Here is a 17,503-nt window from a genome sequence, read left to right as displayed (position 1 = left end):
CATAATGAAGTCACAGAGCTACATCAAATCAAATCAAACCCTTCAAGAGGGAGTCCATCAGAGTCACATCTTGAGGCAATTGGGAAACCAATGCCAAATCCTTCTCCTTGAGCCGAGCCAGGTTCTGTCGGTGCTGCTCCAGGGCACCCTTACATTCCTTAATGGTCTCCTCTAGAGACGCGATAATCGCCACGATGTCGGCATGCTCGAGGAAGCCATCAACTGTCTGAAGCCTGGCCTTCATCCATGATAGGTTAAAACTACTTCTCTCAAAGCCACTCAGATTGGCCTCGGCACTCTCCACGAACTTGCTGGGAGTGGTCAGGATCTGCTTGGTGGCAAGATCACGAATAAAGCCAGCAAGTGACTTCAGCAGTGTCGTCTGAACTATTGACCCAGGGACATTAAAGGCGGTAAAGGTGTCCGGATGCAGTGTCTGGATACGAGCAAGGGTTGCAGCAGCTTCGGAGGAAACCCAGTAACTTAGGAAGGATACTTTCTCTGGGGGCCGGGGAGACTCTCACACCATCGCCTGCTTCAATCACTGGGGGGAGGCTAACGGAGCAACTGAAAGTCTTAGGGCGGTGCACCTCCCCCTGAAGATAGCCCAGCGGCAATAGAGTGGGTAGACGTTAGCTGACGACCGAGTGAACTGGCCTCACGAGAAAGACCAAAACTGCCTGCACCGTTGCGTCGCTTCGAAAAAAGGTCGTCTATCTCAACATTCAGGTCTGGAACAACAGTGGTGTCCATCCCAGTATAAAGATCACGAGACATCCCCAAGGTCAGCTGGCACCTCTGGAAAATGAGTGGGGTATAAGTCTACCAGCTGTTCAGAAGTCGCCGAAGCAACTGGGTCAGAGTCCCCAGCAGCAGTAGTAACAGTGTGGGCGGATAAAGTGAGAGCTACCTCTGCAAGTCTGTCTAAGTCCAGAGGGGTCACAGCAGGGACAGTAGAAGCAGCCGTTGCACTTGCACTCTCTCCAGCCGCTTGAATGTCTGGAAGTGGAGTTCGCTAAATTAGCGGGGACTCAGTAGATTGAGAGGAACCACCAGATGCAGCTCCAAAGATAGGTGGCACAACTTGCAGCGGCTCTCTCAAGCCACGATCTTCTCTAGGGGTCTCAAGTACAAAGTCATCCCTGCCAACAGAGGAACGGCCAGAGTGCATAGAGTTAGAAGGATGAAGAGGCTCTGAACCCTCAGTGGCTATATCACCCACTATAACTTCCGTAGCAGGGGGAACTTGCACATTGTCCGCAGTCTCCACAATTGGCTCTGGCTCTGCCTCGGCCTTAGCGGTCGAATCACCTCCCACAATTGGTTCTTCTTCAACATCTGGAAGAACTGTCCTGCGAGTCCTGAATTTTGTTACCCTAGTCGCAATGGGGAAGTTGTCATCGTTGTCTGAGTCTGAAGAAATGCCAATGGTAGTAGAAGAACTCCCTGGACCAGAGGGTAGTATGTTCTGTGGCCCCTAAAAGAAGAGGAAGATCATGCGGTTATTGTAGTAAACATGATAAGTGCAAGGAGATAATACAAAAAAATACTTGTCTAAATATGCATCCCTTTCGGAGCCTCTTTCTGTTGGGTGAGGCATGTGCCTCGGGAATTGATGCCGCTATTGCTTGGGCTACCTTTAGCCTGGAACAGGTCATGCGTACTGTTGCACTCACTTCAGGGGGAGCAGTTTACAAGGGTTGAACAGACATTGCCCCAGAAGGATGAGGCTCCTCCACAACGTGCGAGGACAGAAGCTTGAAGTGGCAGAATATGCTGGATTGTTTCCCTCGGCTAGAAGGTAGCCGAAGGGACAAATCGGGCTGCGAAATAGGTTCTACTGCGGGGACGACCGAGGCACTGTTGCAAAAATTGAAGAAAGAATTGAGATTGCGGTGCCAGAATAGCCTATTGTTAGGAGTACAGGCACCCTTTCTTCCAAGTGAAAGAAGCTCCATGACTCCAAGGCCCTCCATAAGTAGAGCGGCGTAGTCACGAATGAATCGCTGAAAACTCCTGTGGAAATCAGTCTGAGGTGGGTGAGCATCTGGAACGCCCTGGTCCATCCCGAATTGCATAAGGACCCTGTCCGGTCGGTAAACGATGCTGGACGTACCTTCTTTATTCCACACAAGCAAGAATCTGGGGCGAATCATGGTAGCAATAAGGAGAGAATTAGCTTGGATGCTGTCGAGAGAGAAATCAACGTGGCGGGCTTCTGAAAAATAAAAGGGGACAACAGAAATGCCTAGGAGAGGCTGAGTGAAAGGGCGGAAGACGCACTCCTCCATATGATCAACAGAGTCTGAAAAGGGCCTATTGGTGCCAAGGCCAGACCACCGAGAGATGCGAGGAAAGGACTGACTGCCTCGTGATAGGCTGACCCTCTACATCTAGGATAGGGTGGCCCTCTGCATCAAAGATTTCATCAGTAATGAAGGGTTCATGTTCTCTAGGGATGGGGCCCATGGCAGGAAATCTCTCATAGAAGAAGGCAGTCAGGAACAGGGTATGCATAAAGCTCCACACGTCATAGTGACCCATGGATCGCTCCATGTCTGAATGGATGAGGTCAAGACGAAAATATAAGTTACCCAGAAAGTGGGGAGCCAGAGGAATTTGATTACCGTTGCAAAGCTTCACGGCGAAGGGAAATACTAGAGGATTGATGCTTTCGGCGGGGTTACTGGGCAAGACAAAGAAGGAAATGAAATAACTCACAAATGCAGCCAAGTACAAGTCGCCTCGGTAGCCCGGCCCAACTATGGAGTTGCGATTCTCCTCAGTAACGTCACCTACCACTGGCTGCAGGTGCTTGAAGAAGTGCTTTAACCAAGAGAGATATGTGGTCTTATCCCTCTTAGGCCTCTCCTAGAGCAGTTTCCTGGTTCTAAGACTATACCATGAACCAAACTTCTGTGCCTCCCGAAAGGCGGTTTGAAGAGCAGTGACGGTGACTTGCTCTGCAGGGGTCAGAGACACTGGGTGAAAGGGCTGATCTCCACAGGTGCTGAGGCGCAAGAGAACAACGACGTCTTCCAGGGTTGGGGTCACCTCCTCCTATGCCAAGACAAAAGTGTGGGTGTCACGACTCCAACGGGAGACAATCATGTCAGTGTTGGTTTGCACCTTACGCACAGACAACTCCCTCGAGATCAAGATGGCATTGAAGAGGCGAACATCACGCAGGCGTTGCTCGAAACCACCATCTACCATGACGTCGTCGACCCAAAGGGACCAATCTGCTGGAGGACCTGAATGAGTATGATAATAGATGTAAGAATGCGGAAAGTCGCCACGCTCCACACAAAACCGTGTTAAAATTGATGTATTATTGATTGATATATGTTATATTTTACAAATGGTGAGGGGCTCCTTATATAGGAGATGTAGTGGAGTAGGTGGTAGTGATAGGTGTGTAGTAGGTGGTAGTAGGTGGTGGTAGGTGTAGTAGGTGGAGTAAGTGATGGTAGGTTTTAACAGCCCCCCGCAAACTCAAGGGGGATAGGAACTAACCAACTTGAGTTTGGAGAGAGTAACAAAACAAGAAAATAATCTGAAAAATAAAAAATGGATAGGAGACACTGTATGGTTGTGTTAGACCGTTGTAGAAGACTGTATGGTTATGGCAGACCGATGTAGAAGACAGTTAATGGGGTCATGTCGGACCGTTGTAGCTGACAATGTTGTGACAGTTGTTGTGACAGTTTACGGAGTCTTGCTGGACCCTTGTAGAAACTAACCGGAATCAATGTCGGGACAGTTTACAGAGTCTTGTCGGACCCATGAAGGAGCTAACCGAAATCAATGTCGGGACAGTTTACAGAGTCTTGTCGGACCCATGAAGGAGCGAACCGGAATCAATGTCGGGACAGTTTACAGAGTCTTGTCGGATCCATGAAGGAGCTAACCGGAATCAATGTCGGGACAGTTTACTGAGTCTTGTCGGACCCTCAAAAAGTCGCACCCTCAAAAGGTGTGCCCAATCTTTCAAAAGGCGTGCCATCAAAAGGCGTGCCCAATCCATAAAAAGGCGTGCCATCAAAAGGCGAGCCCAAGTCATAAAAAGATGTGCCGGACATGATGGCGAGGCGCGTCACCACATTGGCTTGCGCGCCCGTTTTGTCGTCTCCGCCTTGGGAGCTTGACCGGCGACGGCCTCTCCTATAAGGAGAAGTTCATTGTCAGGTGTTATGAGGTTGGGATTAACAAAACTGCTACTGTTGAAACCAGTGCTAATCGTTTGCAGGAGGTATGTAATCATGCTCAGAGAAAGTGAGGTGCCGAGAGGGAGATGGAGGGTTGAATTGGTTGAGATCCGGCGGAATAGGCGAAGGAGTGAGGTCGGTGGGTGGCCGTCGGCAGAAAAGAAAACAAATCTTTGGGTATTGTGTTTTGGTTTGTTTTGGTTTTTTTTTGTTTTTTTTTTTTTTTTTGTGTAAAATTGTGATCGGGGTTGATCCCTGAGATGAATAAAATATGGTTTGGTGTGCAAAGCTAAATTTGTTTTTTTTGTTTTTTGTTTTTTTTGGTAATATATAGATATATAGGAAAAACGAAAATGATAAATACGGGGATAAGAAGAAAAAGAAAAATAACTTGTCAAAAGGTTGAGGGACATGCCATGTGGGTGGATTTTTTATTTATTTATTTATTTATTTATTTATTTATTTTTTTGGAAAAATGGAACACAAAAAGAGAAGATAAATAAATAAAAATTCTATTTTGTGGTGAGGGAGTCGGTGATAAAAGGAATGTTGTGGTTTGGTTTAAGAATAAAAATAAAATAAAATAAAACAATGGATAAAAAAAAATAGATAAAAATATTTGTGGATGGGTGTGCAAACCAGTGGATGTTTCGGTTTCTTTTCAAACGATGGAGTAAAATAAATATAAAAAAAGAGGAAAAGAAAGTGGAATGGGGAACAGGAGTGTAATGAAAAAGAAAAAGTATAGGTTGGAGAGTGGGTCACATGGGAGAGAGAAAAAACAACACACATATGCATGTGCTCTCTCAGGATGGGTGCTCTCTTTGGTTGAAGGAGGAGATCAATAAAAAAATAATACGAACCATTAGTTCTCACAACATCAAAAAATAATGATGTATTATTGATTTATGTATGTTGTTTTGTTTGTTTGTTTGTTTGTTTTTTTTTTTTTTTTTTGGATGTAAAATGGTGATCGGGGTGAGTCCCGATATGAATAAAATGAGTTTGGTGTGCATGATGAATGTTTTTTTTTTTTTTTTTTTTTTTGAAAAAGTAAGGGAATCGAATAATAAAAAAAATATGGAGATAGTGATGAAATGATAAGCATGGTGATGATGAATATATAATAATGAATAAAAATAGAGCACCAATTAAGTTTTATAATAAAAAATAAAATTTGGGCGGTGAATGGGTGTGATTAAAAAAGAAAAGTGAATTGGGTGTGCCCCTTTCTCTCTCTCTCTCTCCACGCGTAACCCACCTTTTTTTGCCTCTCTTTCTGTATCAGCTTCACTTTGATCTTATTCTCTCTTACGGAAAAATGGTGAAGGAAACAGAGTACTAAAATTTGGGCGACGAAGAAGGCTCGGACTAAGCCAGCATCAACCAGGAGTGGGTCCCAAGGACGAGTCGCAGAAGCCGACCAGAGCGGACCTCGCGGATGTGGACGGTGAATCGGAGGAACTTGATAGGCCAGTAGATTAGAGCGGCAGTGACCATGAGACCCGGGTAGAGAGTGCCGCCGATGATGCGACCTAGAGGGTACCAGCTCTCGGAATCGAACCAGTTCCAGAACTCGTAAAAGCCCGTCTCGGTCAGGAACAGAGTGGTCCTGTAATTGAAGTAGGGATCGAACTCGTGGATCATGCTCTCGTAGCGGAGGACGCTGAAGAGACGACTAATGAAGGCAAGGACGTAGACGAGGCCGAGGATTGTGACTCGGATCAGGAGAGCCTGCTGAGAGTACGGCTTTGAGGTCAGGAGGGAATGTACCGTGGAGGTCTAGGCCTTCGAGAACGAGTCGCGAGACTCGGTTTTGGTGACACGAGACGCCATACCAAGAGCAAGGATCTGTGGATTGGTTCCATGTGTTGAGCTTGTTGAATGGGTCTGAAGCTCCTTTGAACTCTATTAATGGCTCTATGTCTGGGTTTGAAGCTTTGAGGAGAGAGAAATTGAGGAGTATGAGAAAGAGAAGAAAATATGGCTTCGTCATTGTTGGTCAGAAACCAGAGAGGGAGGATTTGGGCAATGATGGGAAGGTATGTGTAGAAAATAAGCGGAATAGGTTGAGGTCCGGCGGGCGGCCAAGGCGAGGCTGCCACCCGCCGGTGAAGCGGAATTACTAGGTTCTCAACCTTGCTCTGATACCATGTTAAAATTGATGTATTATTGATTGATATATGTTATATTTTACAAATGGTGAGGGGCTCCTTATATAGGAGATGTAGTGGAGTAGGTGGTAGTGGTAGGTGTGTAGTAGGTGGTAGTAGGTGGTGTTAGGTGTAGTAGGTGGAGTAAGTGATGGTAGGTTTTAACAAACCGCAGCACAGAAATCGGGTTCACCATGTCCGTATCTTCTAAGGTGGCCTCCCCGAAAGGAGACAGAGGCTCTTCTAGAGAAGGGGTGCTAGGAACAAAGGAATCAACCGCCTTCCAGAAGGGGTCGGCCAACCCTCCGAAGTAAGGGGCCCGCCTCCACTCAGTAGTGGGTGGGACAGCCCTGTCAGCAAGAAACCTCGTGCTGGCTATGAAAGGGAATAAAGAAAGTCAAAAGCTTTGGAAAGAGGAGGCAAAGGAGAGAAGAAGACAAAGGAGACAGAAAGGTGTGTTGGGAAGAAGTGGGGGACCGGTGGACCCAAGGGCATTATTTATAAAGAAAATCAGAAAAGGGGAGACGAGCACATTGCCTTAGGTCCATTATGACCTGGCAATCAAAAAGCTACCTTTTTAGAACTGACGCAACCCTTGGGTTGCCCGCTGATGTCATGCCCGCGCGGGAAACAAGGAGCGTGTCTCCCACACGCGCAGAGGGCAAAATGTAGAGGGTTTAGAAATTAAAACCCAAATCAAGTATGGACTCCGCGAGGAAAAATGCCCAAGTCAAGTTGCAGAGGCCACATGTACAGCGGTAGAGTTGCTGAGGCACTTTGTCTCAGCACCACCATTCCTATTAACTTCGGCTCTGCCGTCATTGGAAGTTGTCGAGGAGACATGTGCAATGGTAGAGTTGCTGAGGCACTTTGTCTCAGCGCCGCCATCCCTATTAACTTTGGCTCTGCTGTCATTGGAAGTTGTTGAGGGGACATGTGCAGCGGCAAAGTTGTTGAGGCACTTTGTCTCAGCGTCGCCATTCTAAGTATCTTCGGTGCCGTCGCCGTTCCAAGTAATGTCGGTGTTACGATCACCTAGAGTTGTCGAGGGAAAGGTATGACTGAGGCAACTAGGTTGCTGAGGCAACACTTGCAACGCCCAAGATGCAGAGGCATTCTGTCGGCGCTGCCATCTCCAATATCTTCGGTCATGCTGTCTGGACTTGCCGCGGGAAACGATTCCCGCAGCAACTACTACTACAACAACTAAGTTGCAGAGGGAATATTCTACCAAGGTGATAGCAGTCTTTGAGAGAGGCTTGCCCCCCGCAAGCAGAGGCTAATGCCTGGCGCCGACAGCAAGCCCCAAGGCATTAATGGCCTAGGGCTGATAGCAAGCCCCACAGTTCATTTAACGTGGCCCTGATAGCAGGCCCCAAGACTTACTGGTGGGAGCTGATAGCAGGCCCAGAAATACTAGTTTACTGCGGCAACCCCGTGAAGATGGGAGCAGGGTAGCTTGAACATAAGGGACTCCCTTTTCCTTACCCAGCTCATGGACTTGCCTTAGTCGCACAGGCGGAAGCCCCCTTGGGCTTGGTATTAAGGCACAGCATGGCTGATAGTAGGCTTGGCTGTGGCCTTCGCCCTGGGAAGCTGGGGAGTTTGTGGTTAGGTGGTTTAAGGGTGGAGGTTTCGCTGAGGTAAGCACGAACATAGTCGATAGCAGACTAATGGAGTCCTGAGAATGCATGTACTGGCCAAGTAGAATTGAGAAGGCCAGTGCAGCGGTAAGGTTCACCGCTGCAAGTGTACTTGCTGAGGTTCAAGCTGAGAAGGAAAGTGCAAGTACTCTCGTTGTAACTACACTTGCTGAGGCTCAAAAGGGAGTTGTAGTGCCAAACACTCTCGTCGCAACTACACTTGCTGAGGCTTTAAAAAGGTAGTTGCGGAGGCAAACAGATAGTACACAGTACATACAGAGGGACACGTGGCACCTTTAGCTTGGTGGCGCGAGACAGAATATTCCATGTGATCCTCTGGGACACGTCTTCTCTCTATTTGGCCACTTGGTGTCTTCTTGGCACCAAGGAAAAGCCTATAAATATGACCCATTTCCCAAGGTTTAGAGGAGGAATTTTGGAGATTTAAGGGAGATGCTGCCCAATTTGGTACTGCCATACACTTCTTCTTGAGCCACTTGCTTCACCCTCACCCAGCTACACACTCTTTAATTCCCAGACAGTTGTTGCTGTTCATTCTCAAGCCACTCCCATTATTATTATTGGACCATCAGCATAGTCTTGCCCCTCTAATCACCTCTCTAACCTTGAACCCTCTACAGTAATTTTCAAAACCATAAGGGGCGATTCGTATTTTAATTAAATCTCAGGGGGTATATATGTAATTTTCCTTTAAATCTAAGGAAAAAGTAATAAATATTCGATATTTGTCAAAAGCACTAAATAAAATGGGAGAAAAGACAATTTGGCATGTCCTTAGTGTCTCCTAAAAATAAATTAATTAAATAAGGGGACACACTGTGTGGTGTGTCTCATACGTGTCACCGAAGTGTCCGTGTGTTTGACATGGATATGACACTGGTTTTGAAGTGTCGGTGCTTCATAGGGTCAAGGTCATGATTTATACACAAAATCTCCTTTTAATTGGTCCACCTAGGCTAGAGAACACACATGGTCACAGAGTGAATAGGATCAAACTGGGTCTAAGTAGAAATTTTTTTTTTTTTTTTGTCATATCAAATCAAATTTTGATGTGAAAATTTGATGGTTTGATCACCCTATGGTGCTTAATTAGATATAGGACGCTTATGCATGATTGAACCAGAAAATAGGGGCTCTGATCTCATGATAGCCTTTTCCTTCCATAAAACATGAGCTTTCTTGGACTTGCTGTTTTTTCACAAGTTGTAGCAATGATGAAGTCCAATTTTTATCTTCATCGTTTCATCAACAATAAATGCAGACTGACATGTAAGTTTATGGGTTCACTTTATTTTGATTTTTGGGTGTCAGTCTTTATCTGATAAGTGCATTTTTGGATATGTTCTGAGTTTCTGGATTGCATTTTAGAAGTGATTATTTGGAGTTGCTGCATTCATGAAAGTATACCTTGTCAAAGACTTGTTAGCTGATCTTTCTGATTCACTTTTTTAGAAGATTCTGTTTATCTGCCATTAAATTATCTTATGGTGTTTTGTTCAATGCCTATACCTCACAAGAATTAGTTAGACATAATGACTAAACATTGGACCTTAATGTGTGTCAATATTTTTTCGTCTGTGTTGCAAAATTTATGTTCTCATCATTGAAAATCCCACAGTGGAGGTCAACATGCATATTTTTTCAACAGAATGTTTGTTTTCCATCCTTCTGTTTTAATCCAATTTGTTTCATAGAGGCATTCACGGGACTAATGAACAGGTGCTTCATTGTGGCAGGGTGCAGTAGAATATGTGTTGGAACGAAGCTCTTTTGTTCAATTGCTTGATGGTTCTATTGTAGAACTGAATCAAACTTCGAGGGATATTATTTTACAAAGCCTGCATGAAATGTCCTCAAGTGCATTACGTTGTTTGGGTTTTGCCTACAAGGAGGACCTCCGTGAGTTTGCTACATATAATGGTGATGAAGACCATCCAGCACATGAGCTTTTACTTAATCCATCTAACTATTCTGCAATTGAGAGTAAACTCACTTTTGTTGGCTTGGCTGGCCTAAGAGTGAGTTGGCACATTTGCTTGTCATCCCTCAAACACATTAGTATTTTCATTTGTTAAGTGTTCCTAGTACGCTTGAAGAAATGAAGGTGTATTAACTTAATTTTATTTTGTCAAAGGATCCACCTCGGAAAGAGGTCCGCCAAGCCATCGAGGACTGCAGAACAGCTGGCATTCAAGTAATGGTTATTACAGGAGATAACAAGAATACAGCTGAAGCTATATGTCGCGAGATAGGTGTATTTGGACCACATGAGGACATTAGTTCTAAAAGCTTAACAGGGAGAGAGTTTATGGATCTTCCTGACCCCAAAAGTCATCTAAGGCAAAGCGGAGGCCTGCTGTTCTCTAGGGCTGAACCAAGGCATAAACAAGAAATAGTCAGAACACTCAAAGAAGATGGTGAAGTAGTTGCAATGACTGGAGATGGGGTGAATGATGCACCTGCCTTGAAATTAGCTGATATTGGAATTGCAATGGGCATTGCTGGAACTGAGGTATTTATTTTTGTTTTCTCGTTAGTGTTAATGTATTACATTTTAATGCAAAGATGGTATTGTAGAGTATATTGAATTAGAAAACAGAAGAAATGTTTTACCATATACACTTTCATTTTGTATGACTTTTGATGGTAAACAAATTTTAAACCTTATTTTGGTATTGAGCATTGCTAATTTTTAATGAACTTCCGTTGGTTTCCTGACGTGTTGAGGATTAGGTGCAGTCATCATCTGCTTCTTAATACATTTTAAGTCATAGTTGCAAAAATGTTTCAGTGGCTCTGAATGCATGCAAGAAGCCTGGTGGAGGTGTTCTCAAATAATTTTTAAAAAATACAATCTAACGTTAATCATATTCACATGAAATCTAAATGTTTGGAGTGACGTTATGTTTGTATGTGTGTCCATTTTGGGGTCAGTCAGTTGTGCCTCTAAAAAACATTAGGCCTTTTTCAACCATTAAAAACCTTTATGATTTTCCGTCTCTTGTCCTTTTAGGACCTTCATTATTTGTGTAGTTTTGGTCTTATGTTGCACTTGACCAAGCCATTTTTAAATTCTTTCCTCATTTTGAAATTGGTGCTACCATTAGATCACTTGAAGTTTTTTGTCTTGTCATTACTTATTTTCAGTGTATCTTGTTCTAGGTTGCAAAGGAAGCTTCTGACATGGTTTTAGCAGATGACAATTTCAGTACAATTGTTGCTGCTGTAGGTGAAGGCAGATCTATTTACAATAATATGAAGGCCTTTATCAGGTCTATTTCTCTACCATGTTTTTCGTAGCTTTTACCAAATTCCACTATGGGACTGGGTTGATGCTTTTAGGTTTTAATCTAGAAGTACTTATTTTGGTCTACTTTGCCATAAGTCTGCGTATTTTTCTCTTGTGAGAACATGATCGATCACTAGAATGGGAATGATCGACCAAAAAGCAAAATATATGTTTACAGACATATACACCGACATTAATTTTATACATATGTTTACATATAAATTGCTTATGGCTATTTATCAATATATATATATATATATATAAATTGCTTATGGTTTGAAAAACCTGGATAAGCTATGTGAAACAATTCTCAGCTTTACTGATAAGGTTGTCTTTGCCTTTAGTCTTCCTATAAGTAAGGTCTTCTGTGTACTCGCCCATATGTTTGACCATATGTTTGTGGCTATGTTACTCGGACATGGATTGTTCCAGTATGTGGAACAGAAACGGGAACGTGGTACGTTACATGCTCTAAAATGTGGTATAATAAGGGTAGACTTGTATGTATTACACTGAAGAATTTAACGTACTTCTATAGTAAATTTATTTTAACTATTAGGCATCTAATAAAATATATATATTTCCATTTTTTATGTTTTTGTCTTGTCAAAACTTAAGTCACCTTAATTTTTTGTTCGTTATATTTGATTTTTATTCCTCCTAAGGTAAAAATATATTGGAAAAAACTTTTAGGATCGCTTTAGATCATTAAAATTTATCATTTTGGAACGAAAGTGTACTATATTTCGGAACGTGTGTACCAATACGTAGTTCACTAGGGTATTAGTGTTTTCTGGTAACACAGGTTTGTCATACTAGCTTTTAAAAAAATATCTTTCTTTAATCCTTTGTTTCTTTTTTGTTTCTTTATCTTCTAAGATATTTTAGTCAAAGAATTATATCTGCAAAGAGAATGGAGGCAATATTCACGAACATAACAGGTACAAAAGCTGAATAATCCAAAAGTGGTAGGTAACAGGTGAAAGGGAATGAAGGACAGATCCACAAACTATGGGCAGTGATCTCCCTCAGAAGATATGCATTAGAATGAAACCTCAACTACCATAGTGGCCAGTTAATTATCTCAAAGCTTTGATTTTTCAAACATCAATCTATTGTGCAGCTTCTCTCTTACACACTGCACAACAGGAACTAGGACTACTTCCAACAAAATGGTGACAGCAAGATGCTGCACCACCAACCTTTAAAAGGATTGGCCAACGAGCAGGGTGTAAATTGACAGATTGTGAACTGAGAGTGAAAGAGAGACCACAACTTATTGCCCTATGGACAGCAAATGAGAAAGCTGTTTTCCGCATCCAAATCTCTTCTAGACATGTATCAGGATGCCTGTTGAAATGTTACCAGCACCTGTTTGCCTAGACAAAGAAAGCCACCTTAGGAGTATGGGACTCCAAAATGGCTCAAGTGAAGAAGATAACTGTAACCTAAGATTTAACTTCCCAAAGGACTTTACCAGCAGCCAACTGCTCAAAAGTCTTACCTCCATGGTAACACATCCTAGGTGTACTACTCACTTGAACCAGGACTAATTTCCTGAAAATGAAAATTCTACATCAAGAAGAGATCAAGAAGAGAGAGAAAAAATGTGTGTTCAGTTCCAACGTGAACCTGTATCTCCCAGCCTGCCATAATTTGCTGTTGAACCGCTATGGTCTTTAGCAATGTGGATCTGGGTCTTTGAGGCTATGAGGTACAGGTACGGGTACGGATACTGGTACGATATGGATACGTCAATACGTTAAAATTTTAAAAAAGTAGGGTATGTGTACGGCTTGGTAAATTTGTAACAAAATGTTTATTTCTAATTTAGAATAATGTATAAATTGATCAAATGGTTTAATTTGTTAAGATCCAACCTACAATTAACATTTAATGCCAAAAGTAAAGGTATAAATTAAAATTAAACGTCATTATATTAAATAACTTACAAACCATAGCTTAATATGAAAATCATGCTAAGTATAAAACTAAAAATAAAAAAGCAATCTAGTAAAATGAATTTTATCTCTTTAGTAGAAGAAAATATTGTTTTGATTAAGATATGGTACGGCTTGGGTTTATATTAGGTACGTCTAGGTATGCCAAAATTAAGAAGAAAAAATTTGGATACGTGTTTCATGTACCTGGTACGTATGTAGAAGTACCATACAAAGTATCATATGCCGGTAAGTACCCGTTACGGATATGGCATGTTTATTGAAGTATCCATGTTTCCTAGCTTTGAGGTATCATCCCCATGCATCTTGCCCTGGGGAATTTCAAGTTGAATTGTCAAGTTTAGATGCGGTATATTTTCTTATGCTCACGTGGTACTTTTCCATACTAATCCTATATGATACTCCTACTTAGGTAGCCAGCCAATCCTGATCCTCGTACCCAATTTGTAAACAGCTTCTGCCACTGCCCTCTTTTCCCACCCCATACCTCTATGATCATTTTATTTTTTCCCTTTGTTTTATTGGATTTTAAAACATTTTCTTGGGTGTTGCTTTTATTTTTCCAGTTCACACTCTCTTGTAGCAGTTCTGAGAGGTCTACACACTGCTAAAGTGTGGTTACTGTAGGCTATAAAGTTCTTTTGATTTTAGGTTCTCTCTGGTCTTTTGTGGGGTTTGGTCTTGTGCTGGATGGTCTGCGAGTGCTGTCACATGGTTGGAGTTATTTATATGAACCCCACATCAAGTTAATGTATCTTTTGGCCTAGCCTTGGTTCGTTTATGATTAGTCTATGTTGAAATGGGTTTTCTATAATGTTACTTGGCATCTGATTCAACCCTAAATATGGAGGCGGGCATGGTCCATATTTACAAACTAACTATTTATGCTATTTGATATCATTCATTCTTATAGCTCTTTACTGGGATCATCATTACACACCTGGAAATGATGAAATGCTTGTGTTACATTCCATTTGACTTTCTTAGTATGCATGCCTTTTGGTTGAGAATCTGTTGTTTTTAAATGAATAAAAACAATTTGCTTTGCCAATGATGAAGTGAATCAATCTGTACAATTCTTACGACTACAAAGGACCATTGCTAATGTAGATGACCTCTCGCAACCCCAACCTTGCACTCAATAGTTTATAGAAAACCTTGCAACAAGGTTAACAGTATGATGCCATTGCCATGAAAATGATCCTGATGTTTTAATCATCATCACAGGTACATGATCTCATCAAATATTGGTGAGGTTGCCTCTATATTTTTGACGGCTGCTCTAGGTATTCCAGAGGGTCTGATTCCTGTTCAGCTTCTGTGGGTCAATCTTGTGACTGATGGACCCCCAGCAACAGCTTTGGGATTTAATCCACCAGAAAAGGATGTTATGAAGAAACCCCCTCGAAGAAGTGACGACTCATTAATCAGTGCTTGGATTTTATTCCGCTATCTGGTATTATAGCTAGCTCCTTTGGCTTTCAAAGAACTTATATCTGTTGGACACCTGAAGTAATTTGTTGTGCTACTCATTGTTGTCAAATCGTGTATCCTAAGATTCACTTTATTTAACATAATATATAATTTTATATATATACATATAAAAATCACATTGTATTTTAAATGAATTATATATCAATATAACTAAATTAAATTGTATATGTATATAAAATCTTGTATATTATATATCAATATAACTAAATTAAGTTGTATATGTATATAAAATCCTGTATATCAATATCAATATCAATATAATTAGTTGATTTCTTGTCTTCTCTTTTCTTCCTCCTTTGTGTGTGTGTGTGTGTGTGTGTGTGTGTGTGAAAATGGCGTCATTTTATGCATTATGCAAACAAAATTGAATATTCCGAATTGCAATAAATCGGAATCGAATTGTAAGATTCACTCTATTTAAAATTCAATTGCATGAATTGAATCATTTTGCTTGAAACTCATATCGAATTGTAAATCATAAGCTTCTAACAACCACGGTGCTACTATTTATCAATTTGGATGCAGGTGATTGGACTCTATGTTGGGATCGCAACCGTGGGAATATTTATCATATGGTACACTCACGACTCTTTCTTCGGCATTGACCTAAGCGCAGACGGTCACAGCCTTGTCACCTATTCCCAACTTGCCGACTGGGGTCGTTGCCATTCCTGGGAGGGTTTCTCAGCAACACCTTTCAAGGCGGGGTCTCAATTGATTGAGTTTAAAGATCCGTGCGACTACTTCCAAGCAGGCAAAATAAAAGCAACGACTCTTTCCCTCTCCGTCTTGGTCGCCATCGAGATGTTCAATTCCCTTAATGCCCTGTCTGAAGATGGTAGCCTCTTAACAATGCCCCCATGGGTTAACCCGTGGCTCCTCGTGGCCATGTCAATTTCATTCGGCCTTCACTTTTTGATCCTTTATGTGCCTTTCCTTGCTCAAGTTTTCAGCATTGTTCCTTTAAGCCTGAACGAATGGCTCCTCGTGTTGGCCGTTGCTTTTCCGGTGATTTTAATCGATGAGGTTCTCAAGTTAGTAGGAAGATGTACAGGTGGAGGCCGAAAACCAGATTCTAGAAAGTTCTCTAAGCACAAGGAGGAGTGATCTGGGGACGGTTGTCATTCGGAAAGCCTGCCATTGATCAGGTCTGTCTATAGCCCTATTGTTGAAAAACTAGGGTTAGTTTGGACCTGGAAAATTAAATTAGATTGGTAAAACTGGTATGTAAAACGCTTTACTGTAGAATTTTTGGAGATGTATTTAAGTGTTTATTTGACTCCATGATTTTGGGATTTAGTTCTAAAAACATTTATGCTCTATTTGGTTCATTAAATGGGCTCTCATATGGAATGAAATCATCATTCCCTTGTAATGGTTTGGAAAATTCTATTTACACATGACTAATCTTTTCACATCTCTACAACATCACTTTAAACTCAACTCATATTTTATAAAAAGTTAAAAAGTGCACTTATTTAGAACATTCCAAATAACTCCTAAATTTAAAGGTTTGGTAAATATCTCTATCTTTTTTTTCTTTGAATCCTCTGTTTCTTTATTTCCCTCACCATTCAAATTATATTTTACCAATTTTTCTTTACACCCCACCATATTCCCAACTTTACCCCTCATCTCATAACCCCTCCCACTCCTCTTCTCTTTTTGTTCGGTAGCTCTCTTCCCTGCTCCGACCACCCCTCTCTCAATCTTCGACCACTCCCTTCTCCATCCTTGCCTCTTCCTTTTCTTCACCTACAAAATCCTAAACCATCTCGCATCTTCTTTTATCTTCTCTCGCTGTCTCTTTACCTCCAAGGTTCTCTCTTTGGTTCGATCTCTTTCTATTATCATCTTCAGCTTCAAACCCCACAACACCTCATTTCGATTTGCACCAAGCCCCAGTTGTATTAGAGCGTCACAAACCCAAATCACAACCCACAACTCACGAATCCAAATTGCAACCTACAAATGATGATTAGAAGCTTTGTTGTGATTTGAAACAACAACAATTCCCATCACTAGTGTTGCCCTCAGCGATGACGAGGCTCGATTCTAACCACCAAACTCGTGATCTCTCTCTCTCTCTCTCTCTCTGTTTTTTTTTCTTCTTTCTTCTTAGCGACTCTCTCTTTCACTCTCTGTAGGTGATGGAAAGTTGAGAGAGAAGGCGTGAGATCTAGAGTTAGGGTTTTGGTAGTGATGACGACAATGAGATGGTGGAAAGGAGGAGAGTGTTGTTGGAGGTGATGGAATTAGGGTTAGGGTTTGGAAAACTAAGGTTAGAGAGTTAGGGTTAGAGAGTTAGGGATGAGAGTAGAAATGAAATTTTATCTTTGAACAAAATTAGAATTTCAGAAATGAAAGAGTGGGGCATCCAAAGAAATGAGGCTTGTGTAAATAGTTGCCCTCTAAATTTATATTATAATAATATCGTCAAATGAAAAGACCATTAAGGATAATATGAGGGTGTATTCTAACCATTCAAAGATTTTATATATAAAAATACAAAAATACTTTTCACACACCATCATCCCTTATAGACATATAAATATCCAAAATAAATTGGGTTTGAAGATTTATGGTTTAAGAACATTGAAATCAATTGGTTTTTGAATTTAAAAATATTGAAATTAATTAGTTTTGAAGATTTGCACACTATGGATGACACTGAGATTGTTGATTTCGAACAGTGCAACAATGAAAATGTTAGTTCAATACTTAGCTTTTTGAT

General features: G+C 41.6%; 1 protein-coding gene across 1 annotated transcript in view; it reads left to right on the top strand.

Annotated features, from left to right (window-relative positions):
- LOC114312210 (calcium-transporting ATPase 4, endoplasmic reticulum-type) overlaps positions 1–16,105 on the top strand; it is a 30,363-nt gene extending 14,258 nt beyond the window's left edge. Inside the window, exons 5-9 of the mRNA XM_028258414.2 lie at positions 9,762–10,043; positions 10,160–10,537; positions 11,188–11,297; positions 14,503–14,731; positions 15,295–16,105. Of these exons, the coding sequence (XP_028114215.2) occupies positions 9,762–10,043; positions 10,160–10,537; positions 11,188–11,297; positions 14,503–14,731; positions 15,295–15,876 (1,581 nt within the window). The 3' untranslated portion in view covers positions 15,877–16,105. The remainder of the gene's footprint in view (positions 1–9,761; positions 10,044–10,159; positions 10,538–11,187; positions 11,298–14,502; positions 14,732–15,294) is intronic.
- The last annotated feature ends 1,398 nt before the right edge of the window (positions 16,106–17,503 follow it).

This window comes from Camellia sinensis, chromosome 3 (assembly GCF_055761805.1).
Source record: "Camellia sinensis isolate YWXY chromosome 3, ASM5576180v1, whole genome shotgun sequence".
NCBI classification, from domain to species: Eukaryota; Viridiplantae; Streptophyta; class Magnoliopsida; order Ericales; family Theaceae; genus Camellia; species Camellia sinensis.
Note: the sequence above shows the minus strand (reverse complement) of the source record. Positions and strands in the feature narration are given on the sequence as shown.